Source organism: Pipistrellus kuhlii, unplaced genomic scaffold (genome assembly GCF_014108245.1).
Source record: "Pipistrellus kuhlii isolate mPipKuh1 unplaced genomic scaffold, mPipKuh1.p scaffold_m20_p_47, whole genome shotgun sequence".
Lineage (NCBI taxonomy): Eukaryota > Metazoa > Chordata > Mammalia > Chiroptera > Vespertilionidae > Pipistrellus > Pipistrellus kuhlii.
In genome coordinates, this window is record NW_023425548.1 from 1,181,852 (window position 1) to 1,203,521 (window position 21,670).

The window sequence follows — 21,670 nt, forward strand, 5'->3', positions numbered from 1 at the left end:
AGACCCTGGCCCCTGTGAGTTCTTGGTCTTTCCTTGGTCTCCTCACGCCTGTCCCAGCACCATCCCTGGAGGGCAGACACAGCCTCCTCCTGATTTGAACCTTGGCAGGTCTGCTTCCATTAGACCAGATGTGTCAAACACAAGGCCCGCGGGACAAATCCGTCCCGCCAGGCCTTGCAATGTGGCCCGCACCGCGCTGTCATCACTGCACTCCGCTGCGTTTCCATCACAATGACAGTTTATGACTGTTCAGTAAACCATTCAGCCCGCGATTTAGGCTGGATTTTAGATTTTGGCCCCTTCTCTGATTGAGTTCGACACCCCTACATTAGACCCTCTGAGCTACATCTGGGCCAGGACTGCGCCTTGCGGTACATCCCATCGCCTTCGCGGCCCTGGGCCCCGGCCCGGTGCTCTCACTGGGAAGGTGAGGGTGCCGAAGCTGAAGGCACTCGTCACACTGCTGGAAACAGCTGGGCCTCAAACTCCAGTCCTGTGTCCAGTATCCCTGCTTGTGCCATCCTGCTGTGGGGTCACCTTCGTTCCCACTGCCCAGCCACGTCCACAGGCACCGACCACCCACCACCCCCCGCCCACCACGCACCACGCAGTTTCTCCTTGTTAATTATTCTAGGATTAGACAACACTCAGGAATCCTGAGTCCCATGGGGAGGTGGCATAGTGACGAAACTGGATACACACAGAGAATCTAAATGCATTTCACGTTAAGTGGTTAGAGAGAGAGAAGCGTGAACTCTGAGGGGTGAGCCTGAGCTCTGTGGTTCCTCACCGGGCACGGCTCCTGCGTCTCCCTGAGGCCACGCTTCTCCCCCCACTCACACTCCACACACCACCCTCCCCCCAGTCACCATACAGGCTGGGGAGTGGCAGAGGGTGGCCTGAGGTGGAGGTCACAGAAGGTGGAGCCCCCGTGAGGGCATCACATCCTCTAAGGAACCTCCAGCCCGGTTTGGGGGCGCCCTCTGGTGGTGGAAGAACTCACAAGGGTCATGGGTCCGACAGGCACCCCAAGTGCACAGAGGCCCGTGGGCACAGAGCTGCCTGCCTGCCTGTGGGTGTGTGCGTCACCTATCTTCCCGGCACTGGTCCCCACCAGGGTCTCTGTGCTGGGCTGTCCCCCCAGGCCTGTCCTTGCCCCAGAAGCCGTGACAAGAGGCCTGGGGCTGCGCTCCCTCTGCCGGTCACAGCCCCCTCGCTCCAGCACCACAGCAGCGTGGGGCTGAGACACGCATCCCTTCCCAGCCCGGGGCCTCTCGGGACGGAGCCAGGCCCAGAGTGCAGACCATAGGGACCGGCTTCCTCCTGGGAGGAGGGCAGAGAACATTGTCCTTGAGGAGGACACACGTGAGGTCTTGAGCATGGAGAACAGGAGACCGACTCACAAGCAGTCAAAGGGGGAAGATACATCCTTTCAAGCCGTGTCCTCTGCCTGTCATCCCCCCGCCCCCCTGCCTCCTGCAGGAAGCTGGGCAGAGGTCATGGGCCTCTGGGTAGGGCTGAGCAGCCTGCGGATGGGGGGGGGGGGGGTAAGGGGAGGCAGCCGCCTTCCCCAGGCCACTAGTGGCAGCTCCGTTTGTAGAAGAGCTGAGGGCTGTTTCTCAGGCAGGGTGCCCTGGAGGAGCAGCTCGGTGACGGGGACGCCGGGGGCAGCGGCAGGTGTGACGGTGACAGGCCGGGCGGGGCCCAGGTCCGAGCGCCCGAGCGAGCTCACCCTGTGCCCGTCTCTCCGCAGGCGGACAGCCCCTTCGGGTCCGGCAGCCCCTCCAAAGGCTTCTTCTCCCGAGGGCCCCCGCGCCGGCCCTCCAGCCCCGTGTCCGCCCCCGCGAGGCCCCGGACCAGCCCCGGCTCTCCCAAGACCGTGTTCCCGTTCTCCGGCCAGGAGTCCCCACCGCGCTCCCCGCGCCGCATGAGCTTCAGCGGCATCTTCCGCTCCTCCTCCAAGGAGTCATCCCCCACCTCCAGCTCCTCCACCTCGCCGGGCGGCATCCGCTTCTTCTCCCGCTCCAGGAAAGGTGAGGCCTGTCGCTCCTTCCCGGGGGGCGGGCTGCGGGCCCTCCCTCCGCCACGTGGCCCCGGCGCCGCCTGCAGGGCAGCACTGTCTGTCCCGGAACCAATCTCCCTCCAGAGCCTGGCGGTCTCCGCCGTCGGCTCCTCCCGACACTCGTCCGTCCCTGGGCTGGACGTAGGTGTCTGATAGGCAGGAGGCCTTTCTGAGAAACAGCGGCCGCGTGAAGCCACCGTGTGTCCTGCGCCGGCCCAGCCCTTGCTCCGCCTGCCGATGGGCCTGTGCCGTGTCTGATGTGGGGAGGCCGGAGTGTGTCTCTTTCTGGCAGACGAGTGTGTTTCAGAGACGGTGCTTCAGCGTCGGAAAGCTTTGTGGTCTGAGGGCAGCACCGCCAGCATCTCCTCGCCCCCTCCCCTCCGCCCTCCCATTCGTCCTGGTGACTAGGAAGGTCCGACCCCGGAGGACAGTGACTTGGAGGACAGCCTTGCCCGCAGGCACCAGAGCTCTTGGGCGGTCTTCCTTTACGTCCTGCTCCATTGGTATCAAAACCGGCAGCCGGTGCAGTGTGACCTGGGAGCGGGTCACAGCGTCCAGTTCCGCCTCCTCACCTTACAAGGGAAGGGTGGCTGTCTCTTTCTTTCTTCCTTCATCCTCCTCCTCCTCCTCCTTCTTCTGGTGTGGGTGTTGTTCCAAGAACCCCGAAGTCATCCCAGATGGGGGATGAACCGAAATGTAAACGCACAAATGTCACAGGCGTGGAGTTGGGGCCTCTACGTCTGAGGTCCATTAGCACCGGCCTTCTGATGCTCGAGGGAGCTTGCCCAGCCTCCTTGACAGGGACCTGGAAATCCTCCAGCGCTCCCCATGTCCCGCCTCTGGGGACGGACCAGACCGATGGCAGGGGTCCTGTTCCTTCAATGGCACCTGATGCCTGTGGTGGGTGCAGAGAGCGAGGTGTCCTGGGACCGCGGGACACAGCACCCCAGACGGGGCTTCTGCTTCAGAAGTGTGTTCCCTCACGGTTCCAGATCCAGGCGTCAGAGGGGCTGTGCTCCGCCCGGAGAGCCGAGAACATGACCTGTCCCGGGACTTCCTCTGAGCTCCTGGGGCCCCTCAGCCTGTAGCGCGTCCCTCCCGGCGCTGCCTCTCGGCCCTGGTGCTGCCCCTCTGTGTGTCCGTGCCGAGTGCTTCCCTCCGCCTCTCACAGGACAGCGTTATATGGATGAAGGGCCCAGTCCGCCCCGTGAGCTCCCGTCCTCACATTGGCAACAACCCTGCTTCCACATAAGGCCTGTTCGGCTCCTGGAAGTGTGAGCTCGGGGCAAACACTTCCCCCAGCACACACGTTACACAGGAAGCCCAGGCCTGCAGCGCACACCCCGCTGGGGGGCAGGGCGGTGGCTACCGGCGGCCGCCTGTCCACGGGGTCATTTCTGAAGGCAGAGGGGTCTGGGCGGCTGGGAGCGGCCGCAGGGGATGCTGGGTGCGGAGATGGGCCAGACGCTCCGCCAGGCCACAGCCGTCCGCGCTGCCGTGTGCTGTGCTCTTTGAAAAGGCTCCCGTGTCCTTGGCCAGAAGGTGCCAGTCCAAGGCTGCCTGCAGATGCTGAGGCCGAGTGCGGCCGCTGGCTAAGGTGCTGCTCCGCCGTCTGGGGAGGCAGCTGGAGGCGGGCTCGGGAAGGCTCGGAGGACCGGCTGCTCCTGGCACCGGCATCGCTAGGCAGGCACTCCTGGCCCCGGGACGCGGCCCGTGCTGCTGCCCGGACCTCTGAGTCCGAGACCAGGCTTTCCCTAAATGGGAAACCCACCCTGCCCAGCCTGGCCAGGGGGAGGTCCCGGCCCAGGGCCAGATGGAGCGTGCCCGCCTCACGGGGCCATGGCTCCCGGCCACGTGCTCTTTAGCTGCAGTGAGTGGAGGGCACAGTCTTTCTGCTCTTCCTGGTGTTTGCATCACTCCTGGGTCCAGGCGCCCAGACTGTCCATGGCACCCCGCGGCCCAGAACTAACTCGCAGAGCTGAGCTTGAAAGTAAGGCCACTTGTCTGTCAGGAGGGACTGCCTCAGGAGCCGCCCTGAAGCTGCTTCGTCCCCCGGAGGAGGCACGGAGACCTGTCGGTCACCCAGGGCCTGGGCCGCGCGGCCGGCCTGACACCGGGCTCCCCGGCCTCCCATGGACACACCGCGAGGCAGCCGGCCCTCCCTGTCTGCGCAGCGGCTGGAACTCTCAGAGCCAGGTCTGTGCAGGGGGCATTGTGGGACGTGTGTGTAGCCTTATCGCGGAACCCATGTTTGGTCTCTTACTTTCACCCCACTTTTTTTAAAGACAAAAACAGACAATCCTGTGGAAGGACTTGGGTGTGTTTACAGAATTCAGAGAGGAGCCCAGGAGTCAGAAAAGGAGGAAGCAGGCTGGCCCGGCCTCGGCACCAGGAATTCATGGGTCTGCCCAGGGGCCAGAGAAGTCCTTGTCTTTGCGTCTCCACTTTCCTCTCCCATTCCTCACTACCGGGTGTCTGATTAGCCAGTAAGGGTCCCTGAGCCAGTCGGTTGCTCCAGAAGGATTTAACTTCATGTTACTAAACTTTGCTCCCTAGTCATTGACAATAATTATAATACTATAAACAATAAACCTAGTAATCATAAGTAATTATAAGTGCCTGTCACATGTATTCTAACTGCATTGAAAGTGACTGCTGTTTTAATCTTCATAAAAGTAATAGTTTCACCGTATTCCTCAAAGCAAAAACTGAGGCACAGAGCAAAGACCACACAGCTGGCGAGTGGCAGGACCAGGCTTTGAACTGAGGCCGTCTCACTCCCCAGTGCACTTTTTTAAAAACTTGTTTTGTTTTGTTTTGTTTTGTTAATCCTCACCTGAGGATATTTTTCCATTCCTTTTTTTTTTTTAAGAGAGAGAGTGGAAGGGAGGGGGAGAGACAGAGAAAAACACTGATGTGAGAGACATATCGGTTGATTGTCTCCCACATGCACCCTGACAAGACCCAGGGATTAAGCCTGCAACCAAGGTGTGTCCTTAGCAGGACTCAAACCTGAGACCCTTTATTCTTGGGCTGACACTCTAACCACTGAGCAACCGAGTTGGGGCCCCAATCCACTCCTAGCCCAGATGGCAGACGCTGCTTTAAAGGAGTGGGTTTTAGGGATGTTAATCCAGTGATGATACAACTAGCCATTTGGGGAGAAAAAAAATAGAGGTGATTCTCCAGTCACTTGTTATATCAAAGTACATCCATGAGGACTCTCAGCCTCCTGGTGCTCAGTCTCCCAGGTGGGGCCCCTGCACCCAGGCCGAGGAGCAGGGGCGTGGCCAGGAGGCCTGGGCTGGGAGGGAATGGGGTGCAAACCTCCCAGAAGGAGGAGTCCTGAGAGGCCGCGCTGGCCCCGCCCGGAGGGGACGGGCATCTGGAAGGTGACGTTGGCTGTGGCCTCCCTTCGCGCCTGCCGCTGCCCCCTGCTCTCCCACCTCGGTGTCCCCTGCAGCACACGGAGCTGGACTGGGTGCCTGCAGCTGTGGAGCCGGAGTGACGGGGGAAGGAGGGACAGAGGCCGGGGTCTGCAGCCAGCGTTCCCTCGCCCCTCACGGCTGGTGAGAATGAGGGCGGGTCTCTGGTCCTTTCCAGAGGCGGGAGGGCGGCAGAGCGAGAGGGGAGACAGCCTGCGGTGCCGCTCATCCCAGTGCCCGGAGCTTGTCACTCCCGGGGGCTGTGCACGGAGTGTGAGGAGGCCCACCCCTCAGCCGGCCAGCGGGTCAGGCATGAGGGGCCACACGGCATTGCAGACAGGTTACTAGGCCAGGGCTAGTTGGGGAATTAGGCAGAAAAAGGATTTATTTCAGGCACCGCTATATAGATCAGAAAAATATACGGTCTCATGTAACCCTTATAAGGTTGTTGGTTGACATGCTGACGTCCTCACCCCCGAATGTGGCAGGACCTGAAGCGCAGCCATTGCGATGGAATTCACTGATACAAAGTCAGCTGGGGCGGGGGCGGCCTGGCGTGGTGTGACTGGTGTTTAATGAGAAGGTGGCGATGGAAAGACAGAGACGTAGACAGAATGCCAAGTGGCAGGAAAAGGGTTGGAATGATGCGCCTACAAGCCAAGGGTGCCAGCAGCCACAGAAGCTGGGAGAGACCGGGCTGCCCACAGCCAGGCTCACAGGCATGCCCAGGCTCTGCAAACCCCTTTTTTCCGGCTTTGTGCTGAGTGACCACTAGGGAGCGACATCGCCTCACTGCTGAGCCCGGTGCGGCCACAGGCAGGCCCTGCCCCGGGGGCAACGAGGAGGAGACTCCCTCTCCCTGGATGGGTTTCCAGCTTGGGGTGTTCACCTTCAAATGTACCCCCAAACCGAAGGAAGCCGACGCCACAGAGGAGCGGTGCCCCCACGATGAGCAGCCGCCCGGGCCTTTCCCGGGGCGTGGTGGCACATCAAACACGGGGCCCAGTGCCCGCCTCGGGCACGCAGCCAGCGAGCAGCCCCGGCCCTGCAGGTTACATCCTAGGGCGGGGAGACAAGGAAATGCGAGTGCTGCCAGGAACATCTCAAAGGTGAAGGGAAGGTGCTGCTGCAGGAAGGCCTGGTGTGGAGGCGTCGAGCAGGGAGGGGAGCAGGCAGGGGGCGCCGCTGAGGGAACGGCTGCAGCTGGAGGCATCAGTGTGGTGGCTGTGCAGCGAGAGCACAGAGATGGGGGGTGGGGGGATCAGCAGGGGCCTCCAGAGAGACCTGAGGATCAGCTGTGATGGTCTCGGCCTCCCCGTGCCCTGCCTTCGCCAGAAAGCCTTGCCTGGTTGTGCTTGCTGTGAGCCGCCCTCCGGGCTGTTGCTGCAGGTGTCTGCGCGGCCTGTGTGTCCCCTGATAGGCTCTGTCTTTTGGAAGATGGCTGTCTGAGGTTTCAGGGGCCTGCCCCTCATTCCCCAGCTCTCCGAGGTCCTCCCAGTGCCAGCCAGAGCCCCATGCAACCCAGCCCCCAGTGTGAACACGCTGAGGTCAGGGCCGGCTGCGGTGCCCTGGGGGCACCTGGGTGAAATGAGAGTGACTGGACGTGCGGAGAAAGGCCGGCCCGCGTCACCATCTCTGTGCGGGGGCCAAGGATTTGGGGGACCCTGGAGCTCCCTCTGTCTTCCTCTTGTGGGCGCCTTCGCTCTCACATCATTGTTTCTCTCTAAAATCGATAAAAGCATGCCCTCAGGTGAGGATGTTGAAACGAGATGCCACAGATATTTTGGGAGGCAGTTTTCCTCCCAGAGCCGCACTGCCGTGGCCACGGCTCTCAGGCTGAGACGGCCGTGCCCGTTGGCCCTCCTGAGCCAGCAGGGGCACCGTGTCCTGCTCAGGCAGCTCCGCACTGGACACCCCTGTCCCACAAGAAAGGGGGCGGTGGAAATGGCTGACCTGGACAGCCAGCCTCTCTGATGACACCCAGGGCCGCTCTAGGTCGCAACCCTGTGTCTGTGGGGCAGGCCAGAAGGACGAGGCAACAGTGTGCCCTGGGACGCAGGCGGCCCCCCTCCAGGGCAGGACCCACGTACCTCGGAGCCCAGCAGCGGTTCGGAACCTTCCTGACTGCGGCCCAGGAAGACGTACAATTCACGCCGCAGCCCCACACCGCGCTGTGCGGCAAGAGCCCTCCCTTGTGCAGCAGTACCTGCCCTGTATTCTGTGTGTGTGCAGAGCGTGCTCCATAGCCCGCGTCGGCTTCTCCGGGGCAGGGAAAGGCCGCCTGCACCGTCAGGAGCCGCAGGTGGGGCTGGAGCGGCTGGGAGCACGGGGGGCTGGAACTTTTCAGGCCCAGGGAGCCAGGACGGAAGGAAACCGTGGGGTTTGGCCCGAGGCAGGAGGGCAGACATTGGAAGGATCCACTTCTAAGACCAGCTCACACCCATGACCGAGGTCTGTGCGCTTTGGACACCCAAATAGAGGTCATTCTCTGCCCAAAGTTAGGTCAGGATGCAGACCACACACACACACACTCACACACACACACACACACACACACACACCCGTGGAGGGCTGTGCCCAGGAGCGGGCCACTGCATTTCGGTTTTTGAAACCAAGAACCCAGGCTCTGCCTCTGCGGACATCACCAGGGCCCTTTGGAATTAGGGAATGAGCTTCACAGAGAAATGTCTTTCACTTGTAAGATTTCCGGCCCTTTCCCCCATCTCTGTATTGGGTCGTAGATGGCTCTTCCTTTCTCGGCCAGCGATCAAGTTTATTTTTTCAAAGAAAATTCTGCTTTCCCATAAAATGCCAAAGGCTTTATCCATGTGTGGAGGAGGGACTGGGGCTTGTAAGACTGTAATGGGAGCCTCCAGGGCTCGGCTCCACCTGCCAGGCTCCTGGTGCCAGGCCGCCCGCCCCGCTGGCCTGTAATCGGCCAGCCCAGGAGTGCTCGCCCGCCTGCTCCAGCGCCGAGCAGGTCACGCTCAGGGTCCTGGTCCCCACACCGGGTCGGCACGCGAGGCGGTGGCTCTGCAGGGGCTCCGTGCTGACCTTCCCTGCTTCTCTCAGGAGCCCGTTTCCTGACATGTCAGTCCGGGTCCCGCCTACAGGGCGCTGGCACTCCGCAGGCAGAGCAGACGGAGGCTATGAGAGCGAGGGAGTCCGGAGGAGCCGGCCAGAGAGCAGCGGGAAGCTTCTCGCTCCCTGGGTGGAGAGGCCAAGAGAGGGGTCACGGGGAGGGGCACGCAGGGGTGACCTGGCGGGAGCCGGAGCTGGTCTTTGTGGTGGGATCCGGAGACCAGGGCGGCGGCAGCCACAGCCGGAGGTGCCGCCAGGGCCTCTCCCTCCCCAGGCTGCCAGGCAGCTGCGAAAGGGGGCCGGGCGTCCTGGCTGCAGGGTCAGCCCCGTGCACCAAGCAGAGCAGCTCTGGGGGTCACCCCAGCTCCAGAATGTTCTGTAAGGGTCCCTTTGAACGTGCCTGCGCCTCAACTTTGTCCTGGGCCCACCCTGCCTCCTTCTTTCCCTCGTCTCAATGCTGATTCCGACAGCGTTCCTAACATGCATCCAGCACGCCCATTTCCGTCTCAGAGTCTGCCCCTCGGGGAACCTGCGACTCTTCTTCAGGTCAGCAGCTGCCCCCCTTCAGCCCTCCGCCCGCGAGGCCAGAGTGGCCAGTGGGAGGAAGGAGGAAGGAGGGAGTGGGTGGAATGAATGAATGAGTGAATGAGGCCGGATTGAGCCAGCCTGCGGACGGGTTGGCAGTAGTTAGGTCTGGGAACGATGCTTCGCCTGCTCATGGAAGCTGCCCAGTGGCCCTGGGATTGTCTCCACATGCTGCCAGGACCCGGAGCGGCCTGGGTTTTACCCTGAGTCTGGCTGAATACGGCCTCCCTGGCGTCGCTGTGCTCCGCGGCGTGGTTTAGAGGCGGAGAGCGTGCCCAGCCGTCCACAGTTGCCCCCTGAGCTCCCCTGGCTCAGCCAAGGCCAGGGCCTCGGGCCCGGCGCGGCCGGAAGCCTGCTGGATCGGGCAGCTGGTGAGGGCTGACTCCGGCTGAGCAGACTTCAGGAAAACGTGACTCCTCTTGCCTGCCCACAAAGAAAGGAATGGTATGCCCGGCATCTGAGTTTCCTGAAAAGACCGGCCAACACTCGGCAGAGCTATGTGGCCGGGCACCCAGTGCGGTCCCCTGGGGGAGCGCCCCCTGGTGGCTGTCATGCAGATCCCCTGAAGGAGCCCCGGGACTGGGTCCAAGGAGATGCTGATGAGTGCCGCCTGACCACTTTATTTCTTAATTCCCTTTTTAAAATCACGTTTTATTTTCACAGCGTCAACTTTTTACCGCGTTTGCTTATCGCCTCTCTCTTAATACAAATGTGTGTGCTAACATGAAATCTAAACCGTCCAGAGTACTGGAGTAACTCCTAAATCCTTCAGTACGTATTTCACACAAACTGGGACATTCTCCTACCTGCAGATTAATGACCAAACTCAGGAAATTGACATTAATGTAAGGGCCTGCGCTAAGCCATAGACTGTTCACATTTCACAAATGGTCTCAATAGCTCTCCTTTATTTTTATTTTTATTTTTATTTTATTTTTTGAAGCAGGAATCTGTGACCCCACATTGCGTTTGGTTGTCCTCTTCTCAGTCTCCCTTCATCCGGAGCAGCCCTCAGTGTCCTTCCTGTCTTCAACATTTTCTACTACCCAGGCCCGTGGCGGTGCAGCCTGACCTTCACTTCAGTGAGCCCAACGTTTCCTCCTGACCAGACTCAGGGTTGCGGGTCAGGCAGGCTGCCACAGGCCGGTGCCCACTCCCGGCCTCACAGCGGGAGCACGTGACCGCTCCCCGGCCGTTCCTGGTGAGGACGGGCTGGCGGCCGGGCTAAGGGGCGTGTGCGCCTGAGAGCTCTCCGCACTGAGAAAGGAGTGCTCTCCCGGTGGTAACAGCCACGGGCACCATCGTGGGTGTTGTGTAAACACCTGCTTTCTCCTCAAACCTGCCCTTGCTAGTGTTAGCATCAGCCCGTTATTCTTGCTTGAATTATTAGTGTGGTGTCTGCCAAAAAGTGATTTTTTCCCCCTCTGGTTTTGTCACTTATTCCACATGGATTGGTGGAATTCTACTCAGGAAGCATTTTCCCTTCCTCCCTGTGTTATACATATAGACTCATGGATTCATATTTTACTCAATGAGTTTTCGCTTGTCATTTTCATATTTTGGTGCTCAGATTGTCCAACTTGGGCAGCAGGCACCCTCCCAGCCGGTCCCAGGCTCACCTTGTCAGTCCCCTGCCCGGCCCTGCAATCAGCCGCTTCTCCAAAGAGCCCTGGCTGCTTCAGTGGCGAATCCCATTTAGAAATGAGATCTGGGTGCCAATTGTGGCATTGCTGCTTCGTGTCATTGCCTCTAGGCCCAATGAGCAGACAGGCCAGTAGCTGGATAAAATAAAAGGAGGTACATCCACACAGTGGAGTACTATGTAGCTATAAAAAATATAAAGCTGGCAGCTTTGAACCAATATGGCAAAGGAACATTCTCATACCACCACCACCCAGTTCCAGAACCTTCTATCACTGTGAGAGGAACCCTCATACCCATTACCGTCACTCTCCACTCCTCCCCACACTTCGTTCCTCTTTATGGATGAAGCACATCCCATCGGCCGTGCATGCCATGCTTTGTTTAGCCATTCGCTGTCGATGGACACCTGGCTGTCCCGCCTTTTGGCTGCTATGAACATTTGCATACAAGTTTTTGTTTGAACCTAGGTTTGTAGTTATTTTGGGTAAATATCTGGGAGTGGACTTTTTGGTAATTCTGTGTTTAGCTGGCGGAGGAACGGCCGAACTTTTCCACAGCGGCCACACCATTTTACAATTTCATCATCCACGTACGAGGGTTCCAATTTCTCCATCCCTGCCAACACTTACACTTTTTCTTGTTATTAGTACTAGAGGCCTGTGCACGAATTTTCACCCTCTTGAGGAGGGTGCCTTCCACAGAGAAGACTCGGAGGTGAGGGATGCTGGTGAGTGCAGTAGCATTGATTAACTTGTGAGAAGCCAGTCTGAGTTATACATGTGAGTTTTATATGTTGTCAGCCTCAGGAAACGAGCCAGCCACAGAAGCGAACAGCCACCTAAGTGACCTTCCCAGATGTCTGAAACGTAAGCCTCTTGGCTCCATTTAGATGCATTAGGCGCGTTGTGGTTTTCTTATTCAGAAGACACTGAATAAATATGTCACTGTTCACGGATGCTATAGGGTCCTGACGCGTTCGCCCTGTGACGCCCCCCTCGGCATATCCAGCCGCCACTGATACAGGAAGACCAAGTTCAGGGCTAAAAGCCCCCCCTCCCCCGAGTCTTGATAGACCCTCCCGTCGATGCAGGGACGTGCTCGGGACCCCAGTGTCTGGCTTGGAGCACCTCCCCTCCCGCCGCTGTAAGAAACTCGTGTTCTGTGCGTGTGGCCGCAGAGAGGAACGTGTTGGTGGGAGAGCTCATGGCTCCTCACTCAGAAATCAATGTCGGGCTGGAGGACGCTGCTGAGAGCGGGGTTTGCTCGCCGGCCGCTGGCTCCTCGGAGCCGGGCTCTGGTGCGGAGCGGCCGCCGTGGGCTCTTGTGCAGGCCCGGGCCCCGGTCAGCGGGGCCGCCCCGCGGGTGTCCGTCACGGGGGCGTCACTGCGGTTCCCCCGAGGAGTCTCTCAGGACCGGCCGTGTCGTCCCACGTGAAACGCTCTTTTATCTCCTGTGACTCCCTTAGAAGCCTGTGCAGTGGCTGAGGCTCTCTTCTGACCTCTTTGTGCTCCGGAGAAGCCTGGATGAATACAGTCCACGGCTGGAAATCGCATGCCCACAGGGAACCCGGACTGCTCCATGTGCCGCGCTTGTTTTACACACGACTCTCCCCCGCGCTCTGTCTGCCGCCGCCGGGAGAGACAGGCCACGGCGAAGGCCCGCCCGCCCAGGTGCAGCGGCCAGGCGTGTCTGCAGGGGAGGCGGAGCGGCCGCGGGCCCTCCCGAAGGAGCCCCAGGTCAGGCCGGAACCTGCTCGGGTGCGGGGAGGGCGGCCACACGCCAGCTCCCTGCCCAGCGGGTGACTTAGCGCGGCCTGGACTCTTGCCCAGGGCTTCGCAGCTTCCTGTGTCTCTGGGTCTGAGACGTGACTCAGAAAGGGGGATTCGGGGCCGTGGCCACCAGACTCTTTGGCGCCTCTGAGCCCCTGAATGTGGCTCCCGAAGGGGCGCTCGGAAAGCTGCAGGAGCAGGGGCCCTGGTCTTCGGAGCCTTTGGCCTGGCGTGGACCCCAGGGACTGGGGGCCCCTGAAGGGATTCAAACCCCCCCCCATCCCCACTGCTGAGCTCTCCCGTGGGCTGTGGGCCCTTTCGGAGGCTAAGGATACTTTGGGGTTTCACATTTGTGGGGGGCGGGGGGCTGCCCTTGGGCACCCCTGCCATGGTTTGTCACTTTCCCTATGCTTTCTGCATTCTTAAAGCGACGGCAGCCCTATTGTCTCCGGGTTTGGGCGTCACTCTCATGAGCTTGCCAGTGGAGTTCTTTCTTTGCCCAAAGAAACCGCCCTCTTGTCCCTCAGGGAGGCGCTCAGCTCCGCCCGGGCCACGGGGCGAGCGTGACGGTGAGTGTGCGGTGACGCGGGCGGCGCCGCGGCCACGGGGCCTGACTCAGGGGCCACGAGCGCAGCCACGGCGCCGGGCAGGGCCTGGGGCCGGGTGACAGGGCGCACCCTGCCACTTGCTGTGTGACCTTCAGGACTCGCCATGAAATATGACTCAGGGTTTTGCAACCGGCAGGAGCACCGGCGAGCGGTGCTAACAGCGCGGCTGCCGCCTCTTACGTAACGGGCTGAGCCGGCCGCAGCCCTCCTGGGTGCTTTTCAGGGCCTGTCACGTGACCTCCGAGGTTTCCGCGGACAGGCGTCCGCTGACTTTGTCCACTCCCGGCAGGAAGAGGCAGTCTGCCCCCCCCCCCCCCCGGGATGGGGGACGGGGACCCAGGATGCACCCCAGCCCGCCCCCTGGCTTCCCTCCCGGGGGATCTGGGCCAGAGCACTTGGCCTCTCGAACCTCTGTTCCTTTTTGTTTCGTAAGCTGAGCGGTGCTGGCTGGCCTCCCTGCCCGGCTGGGCACAGAGAGGGGGAGGGCCGTTGGGAGAGTGTAACCGGGACAGACGGACGGCACTGGGAGCTCCGCGGGGTCCGTGCAGCGGCTCCGCTCTGCGGCGGCCCCCATCGGTGCAGCCCGGCTCCGGCTCCGGCTCCCCGCCTGTAACACAGGCCTGGGCGCGGCTTCGGGATGGGCCCGAATCCGTCATCCAGAGGCAGCTCGGCTCCCCCGGCGCGGCTGCCGTGGCCGTCCGCCCGCTGAGCTGGCCTCGGGCCTCCCGCCGATGAGCGAGGGTGAGCACTGGGTGGGGGGCAGACGAGCTGGGCCTCAGTGTGGGTGCTGCGCTCTGGCTGCTGAGGGTTTGCCTGCCCAGCGGAGCGGAGGGAGCCACCTGGGATGTGCGAGCATCAGGACTCCTGGCTCCCCGCCCCGCCCCCCTGCAGGCCGCAGCCGGAGCTCCGCGGACCTGCGTGGGGACATGCAGAGCTGTCGCTGAGCCACCTGGAGCCTGGGCAGCTGGGTCAGGGCAGCTCTGCGTAGACGCCGCTCAGCTGGCTGGCGTTACAAGATGAACTGTGATGGGAACAGAGACTCTCAAATACGGAGCTTCTCTCTGAATATGGTGATCTTCTGCCCGAAGATAAAAATTATAAGCGGAGCCGAGACCAGTTTGGCTCAATGGATAGAGCGTCAGCTTGGGGACTGAAGGGTCCCGGGTTCGATTCCGGTCAAGGGCATGTACCTTGGTTGCGGGCACATCCCCAGTAGGGGGTGTGCAAGAGGCAGCTGATCGATGACTCTCTCTCATCGATGTTTCTAGCTCTCTATCTCTCTCCCTTCCTCTCTGTACAAAAAAAAATTCTAAGCGGAGGCTGGGCCGGGTAGCTCAGGTGGTTAGAGCATCGTCCCGATTCGCCTCAGGTGCTGGTTCCATTACTGGTCAGGGCACAGTAAGAATCAGCCATGGATGAATAGATAAGTGGGACAGCAGGTCGATGCTTCTCTCTAAAACCAATAAATAAACACATTTTAATAAAAAGATTACAAGTGGGCGTGGAGAGAGAGGCTCTTCCCGTCGCTCCAGCCCCGCCCGGGTCCTCCGCCGTCCTGGAGGAACAGCCTCCGGCTGCTGGGTGTCCCTGTGCACGTGCAGGAGAAGGTAGGGTGCGGCGGGCAAGCTGTGCATTTTGGAATCAGATAAATAAGGGTCAAGTCTATGTTCTTCCAACTTGTTAGGTGTGTGAGCCCAGTCAGGCGGCTTCCCGGACTCTGTGTTACTAACACCTGCCCACAGGCTGTAGGAAGGCTGAGATGCATAATAATCGTGTGGTGACCAGCCCTCGGACTGGCATGTGAAAGCACTCCACAAATGGGAGCTATTGTTTTACTAATTAAAGTGGAGTTCTTAGAGGACAAGAATGCCTCGGAATTACCCATCGCACTAATCCCCTCCGTCAGCACCTGCCGTACCTCGGACGGGGGCTTAATGACCGAGTGATGAGCGAGCGGCCGGTGCGCCGAGCAGGGAGCAGCCGGCGGACCTGCGGTGCTGTGTGCTCACTCTCCTTGCTCCGCTCTGAAACCTTCTCTCTCCATCCTTTATCACGAAGGCACGAATGTTACATTGGCTTAGAAACGACATCTCACTTTCCTCTTAAGCAAACATGCCCCCTTTTTTCTTACTGGAACACTTGTTTAGCGGCTTTTTGCTAAAGAAGTTCGGGCTTTATTTTTAAATGAGAACATTCAACTTCCATTAACAGCTGGATAGCTTAAAAAAAAAAGGGGGGGAACTCTAAATGTGGAACTCCAAACCTAGCTACTTAGTCTTTTTCAGAGTTAATCGCAATAAATTCGGGCTGAGATATTTACCACAGAGGTAATCCATAGAATATCGGGGCGTTGGCTGGAGGTAGGGTTACACCCTGTTTCTGGAAGTTTGGCTCCTCCCAGGGTGGGGCCTAGCCTCTCTTCTTTCCTTCAGTTCTCCGAGCTGGGCCACGAGACCACCCCCCCACCACCTCCCCCTCACTCCCACCCCCCCCACCCCCCATCTCCCTTCACCCCCCATCTCCCCCCACCCCCCACCTCCTCCCACTCCCCGTCTCCCCCACCCCCATCGGTGCTGACATTCTCGCCTCCTCACCTCATTCTCACATTGGCTTTGTGAGCTAGTGCTGCTGAACAGTTAGTCGTGGTCTCTCCCGTCCTTGGGGAGTTCCCCACGGGCGAGGCCTGTTGGGTGTGTGCGTTCAGATGTCCTTGCTGTGAACGTTGGACCACTGAGCTGCCCTTCTGCCCAGCAGGAGAAAGAAGGCACACTGAGTAGCCACAGGAAGTTCCGGCTGAGTAGACTAGATCCTGCCATGTCCACGGCTCCTCTTGGTTCTCAGAGGGGGACACTGAGGCCCGTGGGCGGGAAGGAACTTTCTCAAGGTCACGTGCAGGTCAGCTGGTCCTGTACCTTCCCCTGTCTAGTGAAGATATGGGGGAGGGGCGACTGTTTCCCCCTCTTGTGGTTTCACAGTTGTAAAACGCAAGCTAAAAGCTTTTTGGTTTAATTGGATCTTAGAAGTCTAGCCCTGGTTCTGACATGACCTGCAGGGCCTTGGATCAGTCCCATCTCCTTCCCAAGCCTCCGTTTCCCATCTGAACTGGAAAGGGTTGGAGCAGACCCGCTTTAGAGCCCCCCAGAGCTCTGTCGTGCTGCAGTTCTCAGCAGATTCGCGTTTGCTGGCCCTTCCGGTGAATCCGGGGGGCCCAGGCCCCCCACATGCAGGTGGTCTTGCTTCTTTCGTCGCAAGGAGCCTGCGCTGGAATAGACTCAGCGGTTTCCAGGGACATGTGACTTCTCCACGGAGACGCGCCGGAGCCTTCCGAGCCCTGGAACACATGAATCAAAATAGTTGTGTGATGTCATGTCATAATGGGAGAGCGCTCCGGCCAATTGGTGCCAAGGACCTGCCTGCCCGGCGTGGTTTCCTTTTACAGTCTTTTTAAAGAGACACCGCAGACTCGCACATGACCGGCGCTTGCCTATTTGGTCCTCCCTCCTTCCTTACTGTAACGGAGGAGAAAGCCCGGGGTGACTGAGCTCACCGCTGACCCAAGCTCCACAAGCAGCCCACGGGCGGCGGGAGGCTGCGGCCGCTCCGGCCAGCGGCTGCCCCGCGGCTACAGCCACCGCCCTGCGGGAGGAGGGCCGCCCGGGGTCACGCCCTGTGTGCCCGGAGGCTGCGCCCGAGAGGCACCTGCCCCACGTTAGCCTCGGGCCCCGGGAGGCCGCCTCTGAGCTCCCGGTGGCAGAGGCTCCGGGCGCCAGGCACCTGCCGGCCGATGCTGCCCCGCTCCTGGCCCCCCGCCGCCTGGGGCTGACGGTGGTCCCGGCCCTGGCATGCTCGCCGGCCGCCGCTCCCCATGAAGCGCTTCGGCAGCCTCCGGGGGAAGAAGAAGCACCAGGAGACGAGCCGCAGCACCGAGAGGCGCCAGTCGGAGCCCCACGGCCTTTTTGGTAGGACGCTGCCCTTTGCCCTTTGCCCTTTGCCCTGTTCTCTGCTGGGCATGCGGGGGAGGGAGACCCCAGGGCGTGTGCGTGTGCGTGTGAGTGTGCGTGTGCGTGTGTGTGTGTGTGTGTGTGTGCAGGGGCAGCCTCTCCCTGTGACGGTGGACGTGATTGCTGGGCAGCAGTGAGAGGAGCAGGTGGGTGTGTTTGGGGTGTGTGTCCCCATTGATGGCAAAGCAGCTGCCACGAGCTGCCCCCAGCCAGTCTCTGCCGCCTCTGCCTCTCTTGCCCCCCTCCTCGCCCCCGGGCCTAACGAAGTTAGTTACCGGTTGGACAGTCATTCATTTGGGCAAAGCCAGCGGCTGGGAGAGAAGTAAGGCTGGATGGGAACTGCTGTTTCAGCTGTTAGAAGTGGTGTGTGTGTGTGTGTGTGTGTGTGTGTGTGTGTGTGTAGAGGAGCTCAGAGGTGGAGACTAAGGGGGGGGAATTCTACGGTCGCCTTCCTCCCGTGTTGAGCAGTCGGGCCCTCAGGACCCATGTGAGGGACCAGCACCGGCCTGGCCTGGCCCCGGGGAGAGGACTTGCCTGCAGGCTCCCTGGCTTCTGGGCCTCCTCCAGCTCCCCCGGGCACAGAGGTTGGGCCCAGGAGGCTGGAAGGTGAGGGGGCATCTCTGGTTGGGGGTGTCCGTGGACTGTGGGTTGGGTGGGCTGTGCCCGTGTGGCTGGAGCCAGGCAGGTGGGTTCCGAAGCATTCTGAGCTTCCTGGAGCCCACAAGACCTGCCCCTCAAACAGGTGGGAGCTTCCTTCTGTCAGAATGGGGTCACCCTGCTGGTACCACACGAGCGCCCCCTGCTGGTGGAACAGGCTCACACACCCGGGGTGCTAAGGACAGACAGCAAAGGGTGTGTCAAATGCCGTGTCCCTGGAGTGGAGTGTGACGTGTAATGTGTGGTAGGAGACAGCTTTGGCAAAACATCCAGCAGAACGTGAAGAGTGGGATGGTAAGACCAGAAAAAGGCGAATGGAAAACTTGCCCACATCCCAGCTGGGTCCAGTTTATCCGTTTGCTTGTGGACAGTGTCCTTGTGTGACGTGGGTGACCCTGTGCGGGGTGAGCGGGGACGCAGCCGCGCTGGGGTCAGGGGCTTCTGGGTCTCGGGGAGGAACTGGGAAGCTGTCTAACCGGCTACAGCGGTGAGTTATAGAGGAACACAGCCGGCGCCTCGCCCTCACCAAGGGAGGAGTCACAGGCACCGGGCTGGCTCGTACACATGGTTTAAGAAGAAGCCCTGCTTTAAATAATAAAGTAATAAGCCATCGCTGCTCTAGTGTTCTAGACCTACTGTTAAACCCAACGTCGGGCTTTGCTAACAGGGAGGGGGGCCCAGTATTAAAGCCTGTGACGTGCTTGCCCGACGGCAGCCTCTCCCCTCAGGAGTTAATCGACGGCCCCTGCCCGCTCCCCCTGTCCGCTCCCCCTGTCCGCTCCCCCTGCCCGCTCCCCCTGTCCGCTCCCCCTGTCCGCTCCCCCTGTCCGCTTCCCCTGTCCACTCCCCCTGTCCGCTCCCCCTGTCGGCTCCCCCTGTCCGCTCCCCCTGTCCGCTCCCCCTGTCCGCTCCCCCTGCCCGCTCCCCCTGTCCGCTCCCCCTGTCCTGCTCCCCCTGCCCGCTCCCCCTGTCTGCTCCCCGTGTCCGTTCTCCCTGTCCGCTCCCCCTGCCCGCTCCCCCTGTCCGCTCCCCCTGTCCGCTCCCCCTGCCCGCTCCCCCTGTCCGCTCCCCCTGTCCGCTCCCCCTGCCCGCTCCCCCTGCCCGCTCCCCCTGTCCGCTCCCCTTGTCCGCTCCCCCTGTCCGCTCCCCCTGACCGCTCCCCCTGCCTGCTCCCCCTGCCCGCTCCCCCTGCCCGCTCCCCCTGTCGGCTCCCCGTGTCCGTTCTCCCTGTCCGCTCCCCCTGTCCGCTCCCCCTGTCCGCTCCCCCTGCCCGCTCCCCCTGTCCGCTCCCCCTGTCCGCTCCCCCTGTCCGCTTCCCCTGTCCGCTCCCCCTGTCCGCTCCCCCTGTCGGCTCCCCCTGTCCGCTCCCCCTGCCCGCTCCCCCTGTCCGCTCCCCCTGCCCGCTCCCCCTGCCCGCTCCCCCTGTCCGCTCCCCCTGTCCGCTCCCCGTGTCCGTTCCCCCTGTCCACTCCCCCTGTCCGCTCCCCCTGTCCGCTCCCCCTGTCCGCTCCCCCTGCCCGCTCCCCCTGTCCGCTCCCCCTGTCTGCTCCCCCTGCCCGCTCCCCCTGTCTGCTCCCCGTGTCCGTTCTCCCTGTCCGCTCCCCCTGCCCGCTCCCCCTGTCCGCTCCCCCTGTCTGCTCCCCGTGTCCGTTCTCCCTGTCCGCTCCCCCTGCCCGCTCCCCCTGTCCGCTCCCCCTGTCCGCTCCCCCTGTCCGCTTCCCCTGTCCGCTCCCCCTGCCCGCTCCCCCTGTCTGCTCCCCGTGTCCGCTCCCCCTGTCCGCTCCCCCTGTCCGCTCCCCCTGTCCGCTTCCCCTGTCCGCTCCCCCTGTCCGCTCCCCCTGTCCGCTCCCCCTGTCCGCTCCCCGTGTCCGCTCCCCCTGTCCGCTCCCCCTGTCCGCTCCCCCTGTCGGCTCCCCCTGTCCGCTCCCCCGTCCGCTCCCCCTGTCCGCTCCCCCTGTCCGCTCCCCCTGTCCGCTCCCCCTGTCCGCTCCCCGTGTCTGCTCCCCCTGTCCGCTCCCCCTGTCCGCTTCCCCTGTCCATTCCCCCTGTCCGCTCCCCCTGTCCGCTTCCCCTGTCCACTCCCCCTGTCCGCTCCCCCTGTCCGCTCCCCCTGTCCGCTCCCCGTGTCTGCTCCCCCTGTCCGCTCCCCCTGTCCGCTTCCCCTGTCCATTCCCCCTGTCCGCTCCCCCTGTCCGCTCCCCCTGTCGGCTCCAGAACTGCTATCATCCCCAACTGAAAGCTGCCCCCACCCTACAGCAACCCCCTTCCATCCACCCCAGCCCCTGGCACCCCTTCCACCTCCCGCCTCCATCAGCCGGCGCCTCGAGGTGCCAGAGTGAGTGGAGTCCGTGTTTGTCCTCAGGATCTGGCTTGTTGCGCAGACGGTGTCTGCGGTGCCAGGTGGTGGGGAGTGCTGTGGACAAGTCCGGGGCTGGGCGGGGCCCCCGCTGACCTTGTGTGACAGGAGGGAGGGGGCCCTGTGGGCACCTGGGGTCTGTCCTTCCAGGCCTCAGGGGAGACCACGGTGTGCTCCAGGCACGTGAGGCCGGGGTGGCCGGACAGCGGGAAGCAAAGCGGAGCGCCAGCCAGGGCCAGGTGGGAGGGCGGCCTGGAAGCCCAGTTGTTCTCCACTGGGGGGAGAAAGGGGGTCTGGAGGGAGGGCTGGCAGAGGAGCCCGGGTCCTGGGAAGAGCACTGCTGGGCTCTGAGGACCCTGGGACAGTGAGGGCGGCGCTGGGACAGGAGCCGGGCCCAGCCCCTCCACAGGACTGGACCCCGAACTCTGCCAAGCTCCTGTCACACAGGGAACCTTGGCCAGGCTGGGGGGGGGGGGGCAGATGCTACGACAGTCATGGCGGGTGTTTGGGATCAGAGGGGTCTGCCCCCTGAGCCCTGTCTGCCCCCTGAGCCTGTTGGCAGAGCTCAGAGGCCGCTGCGCTGCTTCTCTGTGGAGCCATAGCAAACACTGCTTGGCGGCCCCTGGACACGGGCCCTCCAGGTGGCAGGTGGAGGCCTCCTGGGAACGTGAGTTCCCACTGGGCCGGAGGGGGCGGAGGGGCCGGTGGTAATGGGCTGCCGCGCTCAGTGCCGGCGTTAGGAAGGTCTGGAGACCCGGCTGGGGACGGTGGGGCAGTCAGCACAGTGGGCGCACCTGCACCACATGCTCGCCGCGCCAGGAGGGGCTGTGAGAAACCGTCTCAGCAGCTGCTTCTCTCTGGGGAGCCCTGGGTGGAGAACCCGACACTGGACAGATGATCCCAGGACCCCGATGTCTGAAAGCGTCACAGACAGTGAGACAGGGTGGCAGAGCCCGGTGGGATGAACAGAGAAATCAGGAGAAGGAAAGAGGATGAGTTTAGACAGTGACCTGCACCGTGAAGGAGACTTCCATGGCCTGTGACTGGGCTCCGGGCTGCAGAGCCAGGCTGGGCCGCTCCCGCTCTGACATGCGGACTCCCTGAGGCAGGGCTGGGCCGGGCTGGGCCTGAGGGCCCCGGAGCCTTGCACTCAGAAAGCGACAGGTGGCCTCCAGCTTCTAGATAAGATCAAGACCTTGTTATATTTAACTAGAGGCGACGTGTCTCATTCACATCGATATTTCTCTCTCTCATCCGCTCTCTAACATCAGGGGGAAAAATACCCTCGCTCCTTGGGTAAGTGCACAAAATTCATGCACAGGTAGGGTTTCCAGGCCTGGCTGGTGATCAGGGCCAATCAGGGCCTTCTGGCTGCTGCAGTGCCTGCCTTCATTTTACACTGCCCCCTGGTGGTCAGTGCATGGCATAGCAAGCGATCGAACTCCGGGTCTCCCTGTCAAACTCCCCAGGGGACACCTTGCC

General features: G+C 61.8%; 1 protein-coding gene across 5 annotated transcripts in view; it reads left to right on the top strand.

The window, feature by feature from the left end:
- Window positions 1-21,670, top strand: part of PRKAG2 (protein kinase AMP-activated non-catalytic subunit gamma 2) — a 197,239-nt gene that overhangs the window by 51,252 nt on the left and 124,317 nt on the right. For 4 of the 5 annotated variants that reach the window (XM_045572415.1, XM_036412637.2, XM_045572414.1 and 1 more), the window contains one exon: window positions 1,754-2,033. In XM_045572415.1, the coding sequence (XP_045428371.1) occupies window positions 1,754-2,033 (280 nt within the window). Of the gene's footprint in view, window positions 1-1,753; window positions 2,034-16,698; window positions 17,134-21,670 lie in introns of those variants that run through there. The other variant, XM_036412639.2, reaches the window with a different exon arrangement.